The sequence below is a fragment of the Botrytis porri genome (assembly GCF_014898465.1).
Source record: "Botrytis porri strain MUCL 3234 chromosome Unknown BPOR_008, whole genome shotgun sequence".
Lineage (NCBI taxonomy): Eukaryota > Fungi > Ascomycota > Leotiomycetes > Helotiales > Sclerotiniaceae > Botrytis > Botrytis porri.
This window is the reverse complement of record NW_024066082.1, coordinates 1,343,446-1,364,938: the sequence shown is the minus strand read 5'-3', so window position 1 is coordinate 1,364,938 and position 21,493 is coordinate 1,343,446. Positions and strand designations below refer to the sequence as shown.

The 21,493-nt window shown below is 41.8% G+C and overlaps 7 protein-coding genes across 7 annotated transcripts; 5 read left to right on the top strand and 2 right to left on the bottom strand.

Moving 5' to 3' along the window:
• Positions 1 to 904: 904 nt before the first annotated feature.
• On the top strand, positions 905 to 3,577 carry EAF01_006529 (uncharacterized protein; the record flags this gene model as incomplete). Its single annotated transcript, XM_038914783.1, has 3 exons — positions 905 to 1,473; positions 1,521 to 1,528; positions 2,298 to 3,577. The coding sequence occupies 3 exons, from the start codon at positions 905 to 907 to the stop codon at positions 3,575 to 3,577; spliced, it is 1,857 nt and encodes a 618-aa protein (XP_038769738.1).
• A 2,870-nt stretch (positions 3,578 to 6,447) lies between these two features.
• Positions 6,448 to 7,854, top strand: EAF01_006528 (uncharacterized protein; the record flags this gene model as incomplete). The annotated part of the gene is made up of 3 exons (XM_038914782.1): positions 6,448 to 6,593; positions 6,944 to 7,179; positions 7,235 to 7,854. The coding sequence occupies 3 exons, from the start codon at positions 6,448 to 6,450 to the stop codon at positions 7,852 to 7,854; spliced, it is 1,002 nt and encodes a 333-aa protein (XP_038769737.1).
• A 1,459-nt stretch (positions 7,855 to 9,313) lies between these two features.
• EAF01_006527 (uncharacterized protein) lies at positions 9,314 to 10,906 on the top strand (the record flags this gene model as incomplete). The annotated part of the gene is made up of 1 exon (XM_038914781.1): positions 9,314 to 10,906. The coding sequence occupies one exon, from the start codon at positions 9,314 to 9,316 to the stop codon at positions 10,904 to 10,906; it is 1,593 nt and encodes a 530-aa protein (XP_038769736.1).
• Positions 10,907 to 11,755: 849 nt separating this feature from the next.
• On the bottom strand, positions 11,756 to 14,163 carry EAF01_006526 (uncharacterized protein; the record flags this gene model as incomplete). The annotated part of the gene is made up of 2 exons (XM_038914780.1): positions 11,756 to 13,649; positions 13,709 to 14,163. The coding sequence occupies 2 exons, from the start codon at positions 14,161 to 14,163 to the stop codon at positions 11,756 to 11,758; spliced, it is 2,349 nt and encodes a 782-aa protein (XP_038769735.1).
• Positions 14,164 to 14,517: 354 nt separating this feature from the next.
• EAF01_006525 (uncharacterized protein) lies at positions 14,518 to 16,403 on the bottom strand. Its single transcript, XM_038914779.1, has 5 exons — positions 16,190 to 16,403; positions 15,984 to 16,119; positions 15,706 to 15,925; positions 15,253 to 15,652; positions 14,518 to 15,183 (listed from the first exon to the last, which is right to left on the bottom strand). The coding sequence occupies exons 2-5, from the start codon at positions 16,003 to 16,005 to the stop codon at positions 14,947 to 14,949; spliced, it is 879 nt and encodes a 292-aa protein (XP_038769734.1). The 5' UTR covers positions 16,006 to 16,119; positions 16,190 to 16,403; the 3' UTR covers positions 14,518 to 14,946.
• Positions 16,404 to 17,579: 1,176 nt separating this feature from the next.
• EAF01_006524 (uncharacterized protein) lies at positions 17,580 to 19,355 on the top strand. The gene is made up of 4 exons (XM_038914778.1): positions 17,580 to 17,919; positions 17,967 to 18,496; positions 18,578 to 18,788; positions 18,853 to 19,355. Exons 1-4 carry the CDS (start codon positions 17,731 to 17,733, stop codon positions 19,084 to 19,086), a joined length of 1,164 nt encoding a protein of 387 aa, XP_038769733.1. The 5' UTR covers positions 17,580 to 17,730; the 3' UTR covers positions 19,087 to 19,355.
• Positions 19,356 to 19,787: 432 nt separating this feature from the next.
• On the top strand, positions 19,788 to 20,948 carry EAF01_006523 (uncharacterized protein; the record flags this gene model as incomplete). The annotated part of the gene is made up of 3 exons (XM_038914777.1): positions 19,788 to 20,088; positions 20,244 to 20,727; positions 20,777 to 20,948. 3 exons carry the CDS (start codon positions 19,788 to 19,790, stop codon positions 20,946 to 20,948), a joined length of 957 nt encoding a protein of 318 aa, XP_038769732.1.
• Positions 20,949 to 21,493: the final 545 nt, after the last annotated feature.

The window sequence follows — 21,493 nt, the reverse complement described above, 5'->3', positions numbered from 1 at the left end:
AATATATATATCTCTTGACAAGCATTCAAGCTACCTGAAGTCAAATTAAACAAATCCGATCCACTTCATACAATCATTCAAGGTACACCAAACGAACCCTTCCTTGACCCTTGCCTGACTCCTCCGAACCCATAACTTGGATCTACCTGGAAAAATACTTAATATTCCTAAGATACGCCAACACTTCATCTTGATTGATATCTCCGTTGTCAATTTCACGGCCTTTACAAACCTAGTTCTTTGCCCTCAAGATTTCACCCCACCACGATTTATCACTAGTTCATACTTTTCCCGAATATCATCCCCAGATTCAAGAATTTTACCTTTGTACCCTCCCTCGGAATCCTCCCCAAGCTTTTTCACCATTTTCCACCGAAGTTGCACATCAACACAGATTGTTCGGTGCATGCTGCAGCTCACCGTCCACGTCAGTTAGTCACGAACATTTCGCATCTGCAGTATTACCTCAGTATATGTCTCGTCCTTCTTGTCTTAGGCTGCTTCGGAAGTAGCGCAAAAAACACTTCTTACCAATTCTCAAGAACAGCGGCCCTCGTTATTCTTCCGACAACGCTCTTCGTGCATAATTCGGGACTGGAAGCTCTAGAGTCCCATTTAAACTCCTTGAAATCAGGTCTTGTTTGAAGTTCTGCAATAATTTTCGGGCAGGTTAGTTCCAGCCAATGTTGAGTATCCAGGAAGCATTATGCTAAATGAAGCTATAGAATTGTCAAACAAATAGAGCATCGAACTTGTATATCCTCTTCATTTTTGAAAAGGGTATCCCGCTTGGGAGATAACCTGGCGCATCTTATATATACCTTGAAGAAGGCATTGTGCTGTCATCACAACAGCGTTGACCTTCTTGAGGATTTTGCAACCTCACTAGGACACGATCATTTCCATGCAATCTCCAACGAACCAAGTCGATCATTCAATTGTCCCGCTCGGTGAACGGCGAGGAAAATCAGACCTGGCTCGCTTTTCTCTTGACTTGAGTTGGGCCAGAGCGGTACCCGACGGAGCTCAGTCTTGGGCATACCCCTCTCCGCCCATGTCAGGGTCTCCTCCACTTCCCGGTAGACACAACCTGGATTCCAGCGATCGCGGTCATGGAAGCTGTGGGTCAACGGGAAATGTCTTCCGAGATGGACGCGTTTCTCAACAAGAACATTTCAATCAAATGAGAGGTGGTGTACCTTTGAGGAATTACCAGCCGGAACCTCAGCTCTCATATTCGCAATATCAGATGGAAGACATGTCGGCGCAATATCAATATCAGCAACCTAGGCCGCAGATGGCGCCCCATCAACACCCTCACGCTCTATATGCCGCTCAACAGGTTGCGCCATATCCGGCATTGGAACGACAATCAATCGGGGAAGCCCCCGGTTACACTTCTCCAAAATCACAGAGGAAAACTAAAGGGCATGTAGCATCTGCTTGCGTACCGTGCAAAAGGGCCCATCTTAGGTAAGGGATCTTGAAATGTTTTTATGCCTTGTGCTAACTTATTCTAGATGTGACGGTACGTTTCTAAAAGTTTCTAGTTTGAGCGCATGTCGATTTCCCCTTCAAAATATTCACCTACACATTAAAACTCGTTTACCTTTATTCACTATCCAAAGACACTCTTAATAAGAGTCAATGGTCGAAGGCTGTCCAAAATGCGATTCAAGGGAGCAAAATGATCATTACATTCTCAAGCGAGAATACCAATGATTATGAAAACATGATTTGCCAGGCAAATGATTTCATACGAGCCCAGCGCACTCAAATCTTCGTGAAGACAATGTGTTTGTTTAGTAATATGCTCCAGTAGCTATTAGTGGCAGCTCCAGCGGCTCGATCGGCAATTCCAATTGCCGCGTTTGGCACTAAGGGAATGAACAAGTACAGAATCGAAAGTTGGATCAAGTGACGACTATCTTTTCGGCCTTCGCGTCAAACACGTATAGAGTATTATTTTTGGGTGTGTGGCGTGCAGAGTGCTAAGAAATCTCTCATGTTTACCATGAGATGTTCCCGATCCTAATCTATCTATCCATGTATTTTGCAGCATGTACTAGGTAGGGTGTCGTACAACACGAGGTGCTCTTGTACTAGGCTTGGCTAAACACTCAACTAAAGCTTTGGGACAATGATTACCTATGGATATGAAACTTTCAGATACGTACCAAGCGGTCAAAATCCGCATGGAAATCTCTCTAAGCTTCACAAGATGATCCTAAATTTATTGCGCAACCTGTAGAGGTTCAACTCAAAATATTCAATTACTAATCTTACTATACTTTTAGCTCAACGGCCATGTTCGAGATGTCTGAGCAATGGGAAGGAGGATACTTGTGTGGATGTTCAACATAAAAAAAGAGGGCGTCCGAGGCTGAGAGATGAGCGCGAGCCTCGATACGAAGGAGCAGCATCGAATTACCCACCGTCGGCAGATACTATGAGAAGACCAATGCCCATGTTCTCTACTAGCGAAGTCTCAATTTCGACTCCATATTCTGACGCCCAGCGGAATAATGGGTACAGAGTGCTCAAGTCGCAAGGAGGAAACCCAATGAATCACTCCATGGTTCCCACACCAATAAATACCAATGTTTACGGGGAAGCGATGACGACAAATCAGCGTATAGTACCTTATGAACCGGCTTGTGCATTCCTGACCATGGAAATGCAAATTGCCAAAACAACGCAGGCTTTTTCGGGAGTGGTCGGTGCACACTCGGTCGTGGGGAGAAAGTTACATGATATTGTGAGTGTTAGCGATCGAGATAAGATTTTCCGGCTACAGAGTGGATTTGAAGATGAGCGACGAAGTCGAGATCCAAGTTATCTCCCTCCGATATTTTCGAAAGAGGAAGAAGATAGGGTGATTCAGTCCTTGACTTTTGCACCGAACGAAATGCAGCAATTGAGAACCGATCGGCCGGAAGTCTTTACATTCCAGACACCAGACGGTCAGCAGAGGGGTTTTCACGTGCAATTGGGTCTTGCGAAAAAGGATTCGATTTATTTTGTGCTTCTGGTGGTTCACATCCCAACCACGCCGCAAGCATTCCAACAAGCATCTTCGCCCTATTCGAGAGACTCTTTGTCACGTGACTCCACTTATGCATACCAAACTCCAAGCCAATTATCCTATGCCTCTCAAACCCCAGGGACGTCGCCGTTCATGTCAAACCCTCCTTTTGGAAGCGACATGCTAGCATATCGAAATCCAGGACCTCCAGCGCAAACTGTGCCCATGCCAAATAATAATTCTTCGTACGGACAACCCCAAGCACGAGCGCCGGAATATTCCCGCGCGCAAATCAACTACCAGCAAGCGTCCATGGGTGAAATGTTATCAGGTCAAGCACAACCCCAAGCACAACCACCACAGCAAGCACAAGCACAAGCGTCCTCGCAACCCCAACCCCAGACGCAAACTCAACGAGCCTCGGATCTGCAACTCCCGCCCATACGTGGACAGGCGCCTCCGATGGATGTCAGGGCTCAGGGTGATCGTAGTAGTCGGGTGGATATTGGTGGACTCCTGCAAAATCTGGATCCCTCTCGAAGAAGGAATTAAATCTCACATTTATACGCGGGCGAGCGGGCGCTAGGGCGCTATCTAATTAATTAATTCTTTAACATCATGTGCATATCCATCTCTATCTCGCCGTCTCTCTCTCTCTCTCTCTCTCTCTCTCTCTCTCTCTCGCCTTCCGATCTTGTAATTTTTTGAGAAATGAAAATTTATTTTCTACTTCTGCTAGGCGGATGGGATGGGATGGGATGGGATTAGGTGAAACGCGACAGAATCGATTGATGAGTTGGGGATTGGAAAGGTTTTGGAACGATCAGGAATTTACCCCTTTACGTAGGCAGGCAGGCAGGCAGGCAGGCAGGCAGGTGGACATGCATGTAAAACTTACAGAACGGGAGTTTAAAGGGGGATAGGAGAATTTTTTTTTGGAAGGGCTTTCATCCTCCGTGTTGTTATTATTCATGGGTTATCATCCATTGTTCGATTCTTGTATTATGTATTTTTTTATTGTATGTTGAATGGATGCTGAGCTAAGTCATATCGAGTCAAGTCAAGTCAAGTCAAGTCAAGTCGAGTCGAGTTGAAATAATTTTATGTTATTTTATGTTATGCTACATTATGCTGTTCTTGATTATGTTGTTTTGTGTTCTCTTGTAGTGTCTGTCTGTCTGATCTTGTTTGCTGTTGTTCTGGGAAAAATATAAGCATGTGTTTATATATATATACATACTTACTTATTTGTTTATAGTGAGTTTTTGATCATTTATTGTATATTTTATTCAGTGTTTTGAGCGGGATCTTTTTGGTTATGTTTTGAGGTTTTGATGTTTTGTAAAAATACATGTTTTTCTAGAGAGGAGGGGAATGAAATTCATCACATTTGATTCAAATCACTTTGTATCGGATAGAATGGAATGATGTATTGTTTAAGACGATTCGTTTTGTTCATTTCTTCGCTGGATTGGGGTTTGCGATTTGAGACTTGATTTTGAGACTTGATTTTGAGACTTGGCTTGACTTGGATGGATGGATGGATGGGAGAAATTGGGATTGAAATTTGAGTTTGGATTGGGTATAGAATTGGGATTGGGATTTGAGTATGGGCTTGAGATTGGTTTTAGGATTGGAAATGGATATTGGAAATGGATATTCTGTAAGTTATTGGTATTGGACACTCATTATAAGGATTGAAAGGGATTCGGGTTGAATTTTGGTGGATGGGGAGGGTGGTGAGTGAATGAATGAATGAATGAATGAATGAAGGAACGGGGGAGGGAATAGGTGGAGGGGATTTAATGGAATCAAAAAATGATGGAAATGAGAATGCAGATGGAGGAGTGGAGGGGAACAAAATGGTTGAGAATGAGAATGAGAATGAGCTAGATATTAGGCGATGATGAATATGATATTTGATGATTTATAGTCAAAGTGATGGAGATAATAGGAAGTTTTAAAGATTCTTTTATATTCTAAGTTTTTAAGATTCTAAATTGTTAAGAAGCGAGATAGAGATGAGAGAGCGGAAGTGTTTTGATGAAGATTTATGGGGTGAGTGTTGTGGCTTTGTATGGTGTGATGTGATGTGATGGCATGTGATGGCATGTGTATGAAGTAATATGTGGTATGCGATTGTTACGGAATCCTACACTTTAAGCGAAGGAGAGTGGGAAATCGAGGTTAGGGGGGAGGTAGATTTTCAAGTTCAAGGATTCCATATAATCTTACAATGATTCGAGAGAATCGGAGAAAGAAATCGAGTGATATAAGGTGGCTTGGTGTTTTTCTATGCATAGTTCTTTATATGTATCGTTGGAAGATTGATTGATTCGTGGTTGGTTGATAGATAGATTGATTAAGGATCTGGGATAGTTTGACTTTGATATTGGAGTTGTTGTGCTTGTTTTTGGTAGTGGATTGGGTTAGATTGTGTTGAGTTGACTGATTCATTAAAAATCTAGAGTATAGGGATAGGGGTGTTTGCCATTCGTTTGGTCGTTTTTCTTGTAAGGAATCGGGGAGGAAGTAGACAGTTGAGGGCTGGGGGCTGAGGGTTGGAGTTTTGATTTGTGAGTATATATATTTGTGTGTATATTGAGTATTAGATTTGCACGGATTTTAGAGGGGGGAAGTGGTGGGTGTGTGGGTGGGTGTTGTCGAGGTAGGTAGTGGGTGAATGAGGGTTGGAATGGGAAAGGGGTCAAAATAATGGGTAGGTATGGTGAGTGAGTATGTTTGTAGTAAGACCGGATGAATAAGCATTGGAGAAATTACATGAAAACCATGTACTTGCTGAATGTATAGAGGGTGGTCAAGAAAGATCTGACAAGGGTGCATCGATTGGTTAGGTGTGTTTTCGTTTGATGAAAGGTTGGGTGTTTGTTGGATGGTGGACGAATCGATCGGTTTAACACTTCAACTACTCATGTAGTGTCGCTAGAGTGACGGAAGTATCTAGAATAGCATGTTGAGAAGCCCTTCGGCTTCGAAGATATCACAGAAAACGTGCTAATCTATATTATTATCCGGTTCAGTCAGCACGTCAATGAAAATTGCTCTCCTTTCGCGAATAGATTGCTCTAGGAATTCCCGGCAGAGGTCAGCAAGGGGTTTTGTGACTACAAATGGATCTTACCGTTGTCTGTTTTTGTTCGTCGATGACTGCTGCTATGCGAATGCAAAGTAATACTCTGTTTTTCTTGATCCAATAAATCTCACATAGTGAAAACTAGATAGCATAGATCGATCTCATAGTTACGCAAGGTCGTCAGCTGCACATAAAAATCACGTGCTGATGACAACCCCACACTTGCGAACGAGCAGCTCTAGGTATGCACCTCAACAAGGCTCTACTGGCCTTTAGATTGTCTATGAAACCATCTTAAGTTAATGTCTAATGTGTGATATCATCTACTATGTCTTCCTATTCATATTCATCGCTTCCAGCAAATGGCGACGACATCCGCCTGCTTCGATTATTACCTAGTGAAGATGAGGCTGCACTTTTGCATTGCGAGCTTCGAGATTATTCTCTACGAAGATCAACTCCACGAACTAACTTGTACAAGGCTCTATGCTATGTATGGGGTGACCCACACAACACTCTGCCCATCTTTGTAGACAATTTGTCAAGTTCGTTCTCGGTAAAGATCTGTCCGTGAAGACTTCGGGTCAAACGGCGAGGATCGAATGCAAGGGCATTATTATTGGCCGGGTATCATCGGTAATCAGGGACAATAGACAGCACGTTAAGATTACATCTAATTCGAAGCTGAACGCTTAGACGACACAGTATGGACCCTTCAGGCTTCGGCGAAACCCATCCACGAACATGATATTATCTGTCGTCTATATGGATCTTCAAAGCCATCAATAATCCGGCTATGTATGGGACTGGGAGAATTCCTATAGAAGTATCCAAGATGGAAGAGAATATAAAGTCTTGGCAAAGGAATTTAGTCAAGCGTCAGTGTTTTCGAGAGTAGAGCCTGGAGGATATCTAGAGAAAGCAACTAGATTGTGGAACAATATAGCGATATTGTATGATTTGGAAGAATACAAAGAAGCAGATAAGAGACTTGAAGCAGTACAAGATGAGTACTATTTGGCAGAATTTGGTAGAATGCCATCATCGTATGAGTCGGAGAGTGAATGCGATCGGACGGTACTAGCATTCGCTGCTGCTTGACATAATTCATCTAGATGCAAAGGATGGGCAAGGTGGTCGAAACCCGCTATCGCTTGTTATTTCAAATGGATATGGAGCTATTGTGAAACTAGTACTCGCTTCTAGCCAGAGTGAAGTCAACTTGAAAGATGCTTGGGGTTGGACGCCATTATCATGGACTGCTAAGTGTGGGCATGAGGCTGTTGTAAAGCTACTACTTAATAATGATCAAGTTGAAGCTGATTCGAAAGATAATCAGCATCGGACGCCATTATCTTGGGCTGTTGGAAACGGACATGAAGCTATTGTGAAACTACTAATCGCTTCTAGCCAGGTTGAAATTGATTCGAAGACTAGCTTCAATCAAACATTGTTATTTCCGGCTGCTAAGAATGGGTATGAGATAATTGTCAAACTATTATTAGCAATTGGCCAGGTTGAAGCTGACTCAAAGGATTGTGTCAAGCGAACATCGCTATCATGGGCTGCTGAGAATGGTTATGAAGCTGTTGTGAAGCTACTATTAGCAACCAGCCAGGTTGACGCTGAATCGAAGGACATATTCAATATAGCGCCGCTATCATACGCTAGGGGATCCGATCATGTGGCTATTGTTAAACTATTAAAGAACCAAGCTAGAAACCATACCGCTTAGAAATACAGTAGATTAGAGGATCCTATCTGGTTGGTTTGAGAAGCTAAATATAAGAACTTAAATCGAGGACTTTACTATTTCTCTACTATAAATATGTAATAGAACACGAGGAATAAAAGAACTTGAGGAAGAAAATCCGCTAATATTTATCTACTTCTATGTAAATCGTTATATTTAACTATTCTCAAAACAGACTAATGATTGTAAGGGTGTCCTACTGTCTGTAGTACTAGGGCACTTCTACTTGACATTTTACATCAAAACTCATTATATAAACACACTTAATTTTAAATAAAGCAATCTACTTATTATAAAGATATTTATATTAATTTACTTATTTTTATATCTTATTTAATAAAAACTATTCAATCTATTTTTAGAGATTCTATTTATTATGAAATATTCATTTAAAGTTACAGGATTTTAGATTATTTAAATTTATCATCAAAATAAGCGAATTTTAAAGAACTTTTTAATTCTGTAATTTCAAAGAATTATATTATACTTTTCAATCATTTTATATATTGATAATATATAAATTCAATGATTATTAAATTTTAATTTGATAAAATTATTTAATAAAATAATAATCTATTTTTCAAATGATAGTAAAATGACTTATTTTTGTGTGTTTTTGAAATCGATCAAGTAGAAGTATATGATTACTATATATTACTTTAATAATAGGCTTTTTATATTAAATAAACTTTTTTAATCAAATAATGTAACTTTATAATAGGATTAGTTGATCTCTTTTTAAAAAAATTAATCTTATTTTCCCTTTAGAATATTAACTAACAGCTATATTATTTGATTTAAAAAGTTTACTTAATTTCAAAAGCTTACTATCAAATAAACATAGGTAGTAGAACACTCCTACAATTGATTCGTAAATTTGATTTCTATATTCATTGTCAGAGCAAGTACGTCGTGGACGTATTTACAGGGGAGAATCCGTAGGGGGATCTACATTTTACATACTTTGATATGACGTGACGCGTTTTGAAACTCGGTAGGTAATAGCTCGTAGTTACCCGACTAGTCGAGCTACTCGAGTAAAGATCTTATTAATAATCTCTTACATCTAGTATCTTTTAGTTTTCACCGTGATATTTCCAGACAGTTTGAGTGCAACAGTTCTACTTATTTAATAACAACAGAAGAATGCAATCGGAGCAAGTATAAAAATGTTTGTTAATATGTCTAATATCTAGAAATATGAGTCTGCATTGTTGTTCGGAAAAACAAATTCATCGTGGGGGGACGACGCTACTAAAGTCTTGTCGTCATCATTCCTGTCAACAATAACAAACGTCAAATAAACAAACAATCTTTATACAACACAATACAATGTAACTACCTAGCTAACTCAATACTTGAGCTTCTCTCAAAATTACAATTGTCCATGTTGATATCTTGACATTCCAATGACTTGATTCTTTACATCAACCAAATCAAAATGCCTCTCGACGCTCGTTCTCCTGTGATTCTACACTACCTTCAGAATCTCTTCCTCATTACGCTTTGCGCAGCTTTCACTCCTCTTTTAACATCAATAGCTATACTCTCCACCCTCTTATCGCCCCTCATCACCTCGAAACGAATCCAACACCCCTCCAAATGGCGCACAAACTCTAATAAATCTCCTCCCCGCACAATCCTAGTAACAGGGGTAGGAATGAGCAAAGGCCTCAGCATCGCGCGCTCTTTCTACCGCGCAGGCCACCGGGTCATTGGCGCAGATTTCGAACCCTACTATATCCCCGTCTCTGGACATTTCTCCAAATCACTCGGAAAGTTCTACCGTCTGCGGAAACCGGGGGGAACATCAGGAGCAGAGGAATATACCAGGGATATTGTGAATATTCTTGAGAAAGAAAAGGTGGATTTATGGGTATCGTGTTCGGGTGTTGCATCTGCGATTGAAGATGGAGAGGCGGCGGAAATGGTGCAGCGGAATACAAAATGTGCGGTGGTGCAGTTTGGGGTGGGGTTGACGGAGACGCTGCATGAAAAATTCTCGTTCATTAAATATACGATGGACTTGGCTTTGAATGTGCCGCTTACGTATAAGATTCATTCGTCTGAGGAAGCTTTGGAGATCTTGCATCCGGAGAATGGATCATCGGTGGATAAACAGTTTATCATGAAACCAGAAATGGTCGATGATAGTGTGAGGGCTGATATGACTCTACTCCCCTCTCCGTCACGCACACAAACAGATAAACATATTCAAAAACTCAACCCCTCGCTCAAAAGACCATTTGTTCTTCAACAATACATCAAAGGCAGAGAATACTGCACACATAGTATTGTTCTCAAAGGCAAAATCCACGCATTTGTCTCATGTCGCTCTTCAGATATATTAATGCACTACAAAGCTCTTCCGCCTTCATCAGCTCTTGCAAAAGCCATGTTTCATTACACTACTCTATATATTCAACGGGCCGCGGAAAGAACTCCCAATTCTCCCATCACAGGACATTTTTCTCTCGATTTTCTCATCGACGAGGAAATTGCTCAGAACGCAGAGGGCTCTCTCCATCCTTCGTCTAAAGAAATCGAGAAATTGCAAAGAGAACTATTCCCTATTGAATGTAATCCCCGCGCCCACACAGCGGTGGTTCTACTTAATGATTCTGCGGAAGAAATGGCAGAGGCTTATTTATCACTATTATCCGACGATGGCACTAATGGAATTGAAGATACACCTCTAACCGCACTCCAAAAAAACGAAGATCCAATAACTCCTCTTTCTCAAGTCGTCAACGGAGGTTATTATTGGATCGGCCATGATTTCGTCACGAAGATACTTCTCCCAATCTATCACTTGATCAGCTTCCAAAAGGGGATTACCAATCTAGTAAGAGAGTGGTGGGAATTCGGTAAACATGTATTACTGTGGAAAGATGGCACGTATGAGATTTGGGATCCTTGGCCAGCGTGGTGTTTGTATGTCGTGTTTTTGCCAGGATGTTTCTGGGCGAGTTTGTGGGAGAGGAAGTGGTGGAGTAGGTGTAATGTTAGTACGGGGAAGTTTTTTGGGGTTTGAGGGGGCGTGATATTGTGATGCTGTGGGAGTGTGAGGGTACGAGGGTGCGAGGGTATGGGGAGGTTATGATGGCATGAGAGTTAGTGATTTTGGAGGAAGAGGTTTCAGATACCATATATAGACTGCAGTCCTTAGAGCAAAGGTTCTTGATTTCCAGATTTAGTTGGAAGATTCGATGGATTTGAACTGTGCAATAACTTCCTTTCCAATTATCATACCCCTATTAATAAGTCGAGAAATAAAAGTGAGATTTTACATCCACTCCCAGAATCAGAGGTACTAGACACTCTCACCCTCACCCAACTTTCTTCCAGCTTGGTTTATTCTGCAGATTTGAAACTAGGACATTATAATCTTTACGTATAGATAGTCGAGTAGTTATACACAGTTGACTACCTATGATGTAATTATTTACCATCGAAATCTAGAATAAGTCACTCATCTAGGTGAGGACCGGAGTATACAGACTAGTTAAGCGGAGGAGGTTGACTGGGCTCTCGCTCAGTCCTAGCGAGATCTAATTCACAATTCGAATACCTACGTTTGGATGATACAGGTATCAGGCGGTCGTGGCTATGTAGCTCTTCTGGTTCAACTACCTATACTGTGTAGGTACCCAAACCTGCTGGCTAGTTGACGTGGAATGGAGTGAAGTGAGTGAGTGAAGATGAATATATATATTATAAAATAGACAGTATGTACAAAGCCTCTTATCTCAGCATATAAATAAATTCATACAAAACAACCAAGAAACATATCCAAAATCTCTCTTCTATAATTCTAAACATCATCTATCGCCCTATTCCCCCACCCTCTCTCACCATCTCATCTAATCCCATCCCATCCCATCTACTCCTTCTCTTTCCGCACCTTCCCCAGCCCCATCGACTCCCTCCTCAACCTTTCCCTCTCCGTCTTCTCCAACTTCCGCTTCAAATCACCCACCAACTTCGCCAACTTCTTCGTTCCCTTCTCCTCTAAACCCTTCTCCAACTTCGCCAATTTCTTCCTCGTCTTCTTCTCCTCCGCTTCCCGTTGCTCCTGCTGATTTCGCTGAATCTCTTTCCACACCTCCAACTGCTGTTTAGCATGTTCATCACACTCCTTCTTATCATACCGATGGAAAACATCCGTGGTCCAGAAATCCGCTTTCCAATCCCAAATCCGAGCGCCTGATCCATACTCCCTCAGAAATCCTCTGAGCCAATCATCCGCCTTGACCATTCTTAACCTGTGGCCTCTGATCTCAGGTAATTCATAAGGTCTTCTATCCATATGTCGTAGTTTATTTGCTTCATTTTCTCGTGACAAGATGATCGAACCATGTATAATACCCTCTCTCGATTGTCTGACATATCCTTTTATGGCTGTGCATTTTCCCTTGAAAGCTTCGATTAATTCTTCATTCGTTGTACCGAGGGGAATCCCCATAACCCTAAGACTGTTCTCAACATTCCTTTTTATCAATTTAGGATCTAAATATGTTGGTAATCCATAAATACTTTGCGATCGTTCGTGTAATCTCGCTTGACGGTTTGCTATCCTCATCTTCTTCTCTTCCTCTTGAGCCTGATCGATCTTGAATGGGAGCCCAACATGATTCGAGCATTCCGCCAACCTTTCGTTATATTTACTGTCTGGATCTATCCAATTGGCCCAACCTTCAAGACGCTTGGTACCACAATTCACACACTGGCGATCATAGATAACGTTTTGACAACCACATCCTTCAGATTTGCATGTCCAGACATCAGAGCGACGATGAAAAAGATCATCATCAGATGCTTGTGGAAAACCTCTATCACGTTGGGGGTATTCATTCGATTGGTTGTCATACCTTCCGGTCCACGTCATTGAGCGACTTTTAGCTTGAGAGAAAGCAGTATTATCGGATTCCTGTGCAAATTCTGTACTATTCTGAGTGTTTTCAATCGGTTGGTAGCCATTCATTTCAATGCCCCTATAATTAAATCCTCTGACTTGAGAATCAGAAGAATTACGATTGAAGGATTGATTCTGAAGTTCGATATTTATGGAATTGAAAGCACTTGTGCCACTCGAATGATATCTGGTCGTTGGGTCATTAGGTGCGGGCAGAGGGGCTTTTGACAGATCATGACCAGTAATTTTTGAAACATCCAGATTACTATCAACCACCGATTCATCGATAGAAGATGAAGAGACCTCAGATTCAACAAGATCCGAGACTTCTGAGACGCTCAGGTCTTCCTTGACTTCAGGAGCCGAAACCTTAGACCAACCGCCCGGAGTTGAATTCAAGATTTCTGATAACTTTCCAGTGATTGGACTTGTCAATTTTACCGGTATCTTCTGGAGTGGAGTCGAAAGTCTCTCTGAAGGTTCTTCTGAAGTAGAATCTTTCAACCTTGAATCGGGTGTTCGTTTGTCCTTATCTAAAGATCTGGATGACACTGACGGCAGCTCTAATCGTTTAATCGTTATCTCATCGAGAAGGCGGGCTAACATAGGTTCTATCTGTTGAAGATCCGGCGTGGGTGGAGGAGCGACGTCCTCACAAGACATACACACAGCAGTCGCGTAATCTCCATCGTGACTTATGCTCATTGGTACTATCTGATCCTCCTGTCCTGCTGCTGATTTAATGAGTGTGACGGGTGCTCTAGACCTGAGGTTATCCAGGGATGGGCTGTCAATTGTAATGTCGTGGAAATTCAATTTCCTCTTGCTGAATGCTTTCTTGGCTGCTTCTTTTGCCGCAAAACTGGACAATGTGGAGTTAGCCATAGCCTATTACGTGAATCTCGACTTCAATAAACTCACCGGCCAGCCACAAATCTCGCAACTCCTTGCACATTCTCTTTCAATTGAATTAAAATTGATTCCTCTTCCTCTTTTGTCAGTTTTTTCGGATCTTCTTGGGCGCCGTAGGTAGGCCATATCAAAGAACCAACAGGTTTATCATTCGCGGCAGTACTATTCAGCAGAGGCGTTTCTTTCGGGGTAACGAGTCCTATCAACGCCTCCAAGCTTTTCGCCTTCCATCTTTCTTGCTTTTCTATCTTCCCTTGAATGAATTCCCTTCGTTCCATGAAATATAGGTATTCAATCAAGGGCAATAATCTCGGTCGATACCACACTTGCTCCTGTGGAGTGAATATCCTTCTGATAAATCGATGTGCATATTTCGATTGATGCTTTGTTAGGATATCCTGAATGCGACTGATCCTGCAGATGTCGGTTCCAATGTTAACAGGAAATGGGAATGTTCGTGGCATATTGAGTAAAAATTGGTCATATAGGTGCTGTATGGTATATTTGTCTCATAGTGGCGCTACACATGTCGCTCCTCATCTGCAATGACATGAAGGGAATTGAATTGTGTTATCGAAGGAATTTTTTCCCCAAAGTTTCTTATCCGATACAGAAGCTCGGGCCCACTACGCGAAAGCACCTGATGAGACGGATTTCCGCATCTATTTATGACCTTTACCTTCATCGACATTCAACTTGTGAAAGTGTCTCGGTGTATATAACTTATTGTTGCTACTTTGCTGGGGTTCAACACCTATTGATCAATTCATTGAAAATGGCAATCATTGTTATACTTATCTGTGCACTACAAGTATTGACAGTGAAAAGACTTTAATCACTATATAGCTTCAACTTCTAACTTGCAAGAAGATCACTCAATTATTCCACACAATTACATTCCAAGAATCGGAATAGAGGAGAATATTGCAACGTTGATGCATACACAGATTCAATTTGTCTGATAACTCCAAATCTAGGATTGTGATAGATCTCGCATTGTCTGTCAAAACCCCAAAATAAGAAATAATAATGGAAGAATGTCCCCCAAATCCTTGCGTAACACCTATTAACCCAGAGAGTCTCCATGACATGACATGACATCACAAACTTCCCGTACTATTTTAAACCCCTCCTGCATCGTGCCGTTTTTTCAGATTTTGACCAACCCTCGTGATATTATGGTATCCATGAACAAGTTTTGCCTAGGCAATGATTGAAACCACAACATCACAGTCATTTCCACCAATCTAGTGGTCGTCCAAAAGAGGGGCTCTCTCTTGATCCTCAGACGCTAGTGGAGTTCCTCTTCTGAATGAAATCTCCTTGCCAAAAATTCCAGGAATGGCAACTATCAACGTAGCAAGGAAGAGAGTACCCATTATGGTAAAGGCGAAGATCCACTGAAGAGCAAATACCTTCGTGAAGAATTGGCCAACTCCAATAGCTGCCGTGATGATACTAAGGGCAAATCCCATGGTGTAATCCTAATACCTAGTTAGTATTTCTAGAAACTTTGTGGTTCATACTTAGAGTCTTCAATCATTCAAACGTACCTTATAAGCAGCAAGGAAGAAGAGTCCATATACTAAGATACCCCAGATTGCAACATTTGCCAGGATGCGTGCAGGAAGGTTGTGAGCTCCAACAGCAATAGCTCCGTTCCAATATAAAGCTACAAATGTCCAGGCGAGTGGACCAGAGGTAGCGGGCATATGAATGAATCTTGGGGTGGTGTTATGACGGAAGTAGAGAGAGGAAAGGTTGAAGAAATTGATGATCAAAATAATCTCAGCCCAAACGAAGTGAGATCGAACGAATAGCATGACGAATGCAAATTGCAAGAGATTGTTGAGAATGAAATGACTTCCAACCGATGCTGCGGCGTTGACATGTTCAGCCTCATCGCTGAAGAGGTGAAGGACATATCCAACTTGAAGAATGAAGAGGAATAACCTAAGATTGTGTTAATGATGTAAGCTCTTGGATGCTGTAGGATAAAATCGTACCAATAAAATGAAGCAATGAAAGCATTCATAGCAAATGGTGTGTGGTGTATCTTATTCTGCTCCCAAATGGTATGACGCCAACTGTGCTTGTCATCTTGAGGTGCGTGGAAGTTGTAGTAAAAGGTGACTACTACCATCAACAACCAAGATATAATTGTACATATTTTGTATGTCCAGATTGCTTGAAGTGGATGGGTATCTCGTCGCGCGAATGGATTCGCTGTGTGCCATACCGTTAGTGTACAGATATATGGAAAGGAACTTTGGAGAGGAAGTACCTTGCGCAAATGAAGGACTCATCGTGAAACTGTGTAGGCTGGGTCTGCGAGAATCAAGAGAATCACGTATGGATATGAGTTCGTTGAGGTTCGTTGACTTTGTTAAGAAAGTAGGTGATCTTGATATAGAAGGGGGCTGATTGATGGAATTCCTTTTTAGTAAGTGCAGTTGAAAGAGGGGAAGCGTGAAACCAGACAGTACGTACCAAATATGACTGCTGGGAAAAACAAAGCAAGATGGGTATCTGGGTATCTGGGTATCTTCTGTCTCTGAAGTATCACGCGTTGATGTTACGAAAATTGGTAAAGAGGAGTCTCGTCAATTGAGCTTTAGCATCATTCACAACTTCACCAGAAAGATAAAATTAAGTTTGACTTTAATTTTTGAAGGGAAGGAACTAGACTAGTAGCTTGCTTAACTACCTACGCATGCGTGCCTACCTACCTATCTATATAAACTTATTAAGGAATGGAAAATCAAGCTTATACTCGAGTAGCAAGCATGACGTATGGGAAGACGGGGACCCTTGAAACTACTAGTACCAACACTAAAAATGCATACGATCTATGATTTACCCCGCACCCACAACCACCAAACACACACAAGCGATCCTATCAGTTATTCAATTCGAAACTTGGATTATCGTCCTCATACGAGGATTGGTTTATGAGGTGACTGACGCGGTCGAATATCAATGATTTTCACTGGCAATGTGATACAATACTGGGCGGAGCGAGACGCGGTGGTCAATGAAAAAAAGGAAACACGCGGAAGGGATGCTACTGACAAGATGCCTACTGCACCAGTACATGCAATGGAAAGATACTCCGTGTGTTACTAAGTATGCAATTGTGGAATTCCCGTCGCATAATACCATCAAAAACTTGACCATTCAGGGTCAGCCTATGAATTGCACTCAAGTTTGATAAATGTAGCAGTTTGGCTGTCTAACGCTTTAGATGACACTCTAACAAGACAATCTAGAAGCTAGGTACTACCTAGACATCTATACATTCACCCTGACTAACCGACTAACTGACTAACTGACTATACGTACTGGTATAAATATGAGTCTTTTCGAGTGACTCAAAATACCTAATTGGTAGGTGTGTAGTAATGATCGCAAACTTGGCGGGATTCGGAGTCAATCTCGGATACAAGTAGGTGTTCATTAAGGGGGAGCGAGATCATCGATTGACTGATACCGGAGCAAACCTTCCAATGTGTAATATGTGGTAGGCTTGTCTAGTTAAGTGCCTCTCGTGACTTAATTACAGAATTGTAAATATCTAAATATTTATTTTCTACATGTCCCTTCGGAAAAGCAAGATGTTGCGCCATGCCATGTGAGTTATATGTGTCACCATAAGATGTTACAATGTTGGCTATTTGTCTTGCCTACTTGATAGGAGTGGTTTCGTATATCCATTAATATTGAACATCAAAAGACACTTTCAACAATCGATTTTCATTGAACCAGAGATCACCACATCAGAAATCAATCGAGACTTGGTCATAAAAAGTAGAAATTTAAAAGCAACTATGAAGTTCAGAAATAGAATCAGCTCAAAAGCGTGACACCAGCCACATTGTTTTGTTCGGAATTAAAGGGAGCTAATCCTTAATCCTGGGACTGCTGTCTAAGGTTATCACCAGCTCCATCCATTCAGGTACCAAAGCTCTTATCAATATATCTCTCTCGTACACCGAAATACAACATAACATCAAACATTCCGAACATCCATCATGAAGCTCACAAATTTATCACTCTTAGCTCTATCGGCATCTCTTGCCTCTGCAAGATTTGTTGAACAACACGAAAAGGATCAAGTTATCCTGAATTCTAACGTCGTGGATAATGAGCGTTATCTGATCGAGATCGCCCCTGGCAAACAACAATGGGTTACAGAAGAAGAGAAATGGGAATTAAGAAGAGTATGTATACTGTGCAACCCAGATAAGCTTTAGCTAATATCGTGAAGAATGGACAGAACTTTATGGACATTACGGAAACTCCAGAACTTGGTACCTTCAAGGCTTCATCAACCAAGGCGAAGTTTCCCTCAAAACCAACCCTTCAGAAAGATCTCAAACCGCTACTTGAAGACTTAAACAAGTCTAATATGCACGAGAACCTTAAGACCTTCACTAGTTTTCACACCAGATATTACAAGTCCGACTATGGTCGTCAATCCTCAGAATGGCTCCTGGAGCAAGTTCAAGGGTTGATCAAGGATGCTGGAGCCGATAAATACGGAGCCAACGCTCGTCATTTCAAACATTCTTGGGGACAAAATAGTATTATTGCTACAATTCCCGGACAGAAGAACTCGACTGTTGTCGTAGGCGCACACCAGGACTCTATAAACCTCTTCTTACCTTCTATTCTATCTGCCCCCGGAGCTGATGATGATGGAAGTGGAACTGTGACTATTCTCGAAACCCTTCGTGTATTGCTCACATCTCAGGATGTCATCGAAGGAAAAGGAGAGAACACTATTGAATTTCACTGGTAGCTAGCATCCTTTTCATTTTACCAATCCAACCGATGAGGTGCTTTGAATTCACATGCACGATTCTAACATTTAATCAGGTACTCGGCTGAAGAAGGTGGTTTGCTCGGCAGTCAAGCTATTTTCTCCGAATATGAGCAGACTGGCCGAGACATCAAGGCAATGCTTCAACAGGATATGACAGGATACACTCAAAAGACTTTGGATGCTGGAGAGCCAGAGAGTGTTGGTGTGATCACCGATTTTGTCGATCCTGATTTGACAGATTTTATCAAAAAGATTGTTACCGAGGTAAGTTGCTTACAATAAGCATGGGGAGTCATAGTCTCTTGTTTCTTTGCTTATACGATTTTAGTATTGTGATATTCCATATGTCGAGACAAAGTGTGGCTATGCATGCTCTGACCATGCTAGCGCTTCAAAGGCTGGGTACGCATCTGCTTTCGTCATTGAGAGCGACTTCAAGTATTCCGATAACCATATCCACACTTCGGACGACACTATCAAGTACTTGAACTTCGACCACATGCTTCAACATGCTCGGTTGACTCTTGGTTTGGTTTATGAGCTTGCATTTGCAAAGCTATGAGTGGCTTCGTATAGTATAGTCGGTTATTTAACACATCATCGAAGATATATGGGATTATTTGTATTTACAACCGAGTTTGGAAGCATTATAATGGGTGGCAGCATCTATCAGTACCTAATCTGTATTGAATATCTGGTGGCTGTTAGATTTACATGTGTTATGCATTGATATTATGCAAGAAATGTGTCAGGGTCAGAGGTGCAGGTGGCTTCAAATCAATTACCTAATTGTTCAGAAATGAATTAAGAAACCAAGTGATCAATTCGACGATTGAAGTTCTTGAAACATGGTACTCCGATAGTGTTATTACTCCCAGGTACTTCTAAATCGACCAATTCCTAATCTTTTACCCACCGCGTTCGATGATGGCATGATTCAATTGATTCATGCATGATTGGTTCGAAGTGGCTCAGTGGATTACCCTGTGCGGCCGTGCCTTATCGGACGTCAGCCGTCACTTCCCCTACTAGTCGGTTCTGGTAGATAGGGATCCATATGACTCCTATCCGATCAATCAACCAGTAGGTATCTCTCTCTTCTACGGCGTGTACACTTATTAGCAGGCAGATAGACAGTCCTTCTTATTAACAGCTCATCCGAATACCTGTCATCTGCAGAACTTCATCTTTATAATATCTCTTTCAATCCTCGATCAGACAGATTTAAGTATCACTTTGCTCAATTCCTTATCTTGAATCAAAATGGCAATCTACTCATCAGTCCCGCCACCCGCACAACAGGCTTCCGGCTTAGCAGGTCCAGATATCGAAGCCTGGACGGTGTCTGCTTTAGAATCACTCAATGTTTCTCCTACTGCTCGCGGTACTGGAGTTACACTCTCCATTCCTCTCGAACAGGATGAGCTCCCCAAAGACGCGACACCCTCAAGACCCACTGCCTACAAACCTCGCAAAGAACTTTTGAAACGCGATAGCCAGAAGCACAGAGAGACATTGCTGAGGGGAAAGGAGGGCAGTCGTAGACGCCAAAGATGGGAGAACGGTGAGTGCTATTGATGAATGGTGATGTAAAATTGAAGTTGCCACTCATCTGGCAGTTCGATCTCAACCATCAAAACATGCCTCGTCACACACCGCGATACTCGGCCTTTGCCGAGTGCGAATGACATTGATTACTGATTTGAATTGCATTCGCAGATCATCTTCTCCATGTTCCAAATGCTCAACCACCACTTCCAAGTGACTGGGAAGTTCGCCCGACCTACCCCGTTCATCACGTACCGTATTATTTGGCTCCATTGTGGGATGCGGGTGTTCGTCACCGAGCTGAGGAAATTGCTGCTGAAAAGAAGTTGAACAAAGCAAGAAAATCTGGCAGTTGTGAAGAGAGAGGTCGTGTCCCGCAAGATTTAAGGCAGAAGCTCAAGAAGAGCAAGGGAGCTAAGAGTCTTTTGCAAGACTTGGAGGAGGAGGTACGAAAATTCGTTCAAGAATATGAAGGAAAGCAGAAAATCCTAGGACAAATGAAGGAAGATGAAATGGATAGTGAGGATGAAGAGATTGTGTTCATTGGAAGAAATGGCACAATGAGTGATGAACAACGAAATCTAGTCGAAGAAGAGTTACAAAGAGAAAAATTGGTCTTCGACTCTTTAGCTGATGATACAGGGGCAAGCTTCGGGTATGTTATATTTGTAATCGTTTGATAGTTCGCTCTAACATTCTTCTAGACGCTGGCTTGTCCATTCTATTGCATCTTACTACGGTCTCACTTCTCGATCTATCACCGTTGGCGATCCCGCTCGTCGCGAGGCCTATGTCGGTATAAAGGAAATGGGTACAGGTGGACAGATTTCTCGTCTTCAATCAGACCTCCCCCGTCCATTGTGGGGAATGATCTGATTGCGGAGGTTTGACATTCTACCTTGGCAGACCTATGCCAATACTCCTTTTCGCTCCGGTTATCAGTGCCACATTGTGAGCTCGTTTTTCGACTGTCTACATTACTCGGTTTTGCATAGCTATTAGATCAGTAGATGATAGATCTAATCATTATTTTTAATACGTTGAAGCCATTTGATCTTTCAATTTACCACACACGATTTATCACGTTCAAACAGTATTATTTATCATTGACCTTGACAATAAATTCTTCACTCAGAGTGAGTTCCGACAAGTGCGTTGATAGGGACGGGAGGAATGTTGATTTAAAAACAGTACTGTTTCTAGTGATATCAATTACTCCAAGCCTAGTCAGGGCGTGCGCTGTCTCAACTCTCGAGCGTGTCTGCGTGTCTGCGGTGTTTTTATTCTTGAGTCAAGTTCACGAGTTTCAGCCTCCGGTCATATATCCGAGGTATCCCTTCCGACACAACCCCCACTATAATAAATTATTCAGATCCCGTACTAATTCCGCGAATATATATCTAGAGAGGGCTTAATAACAG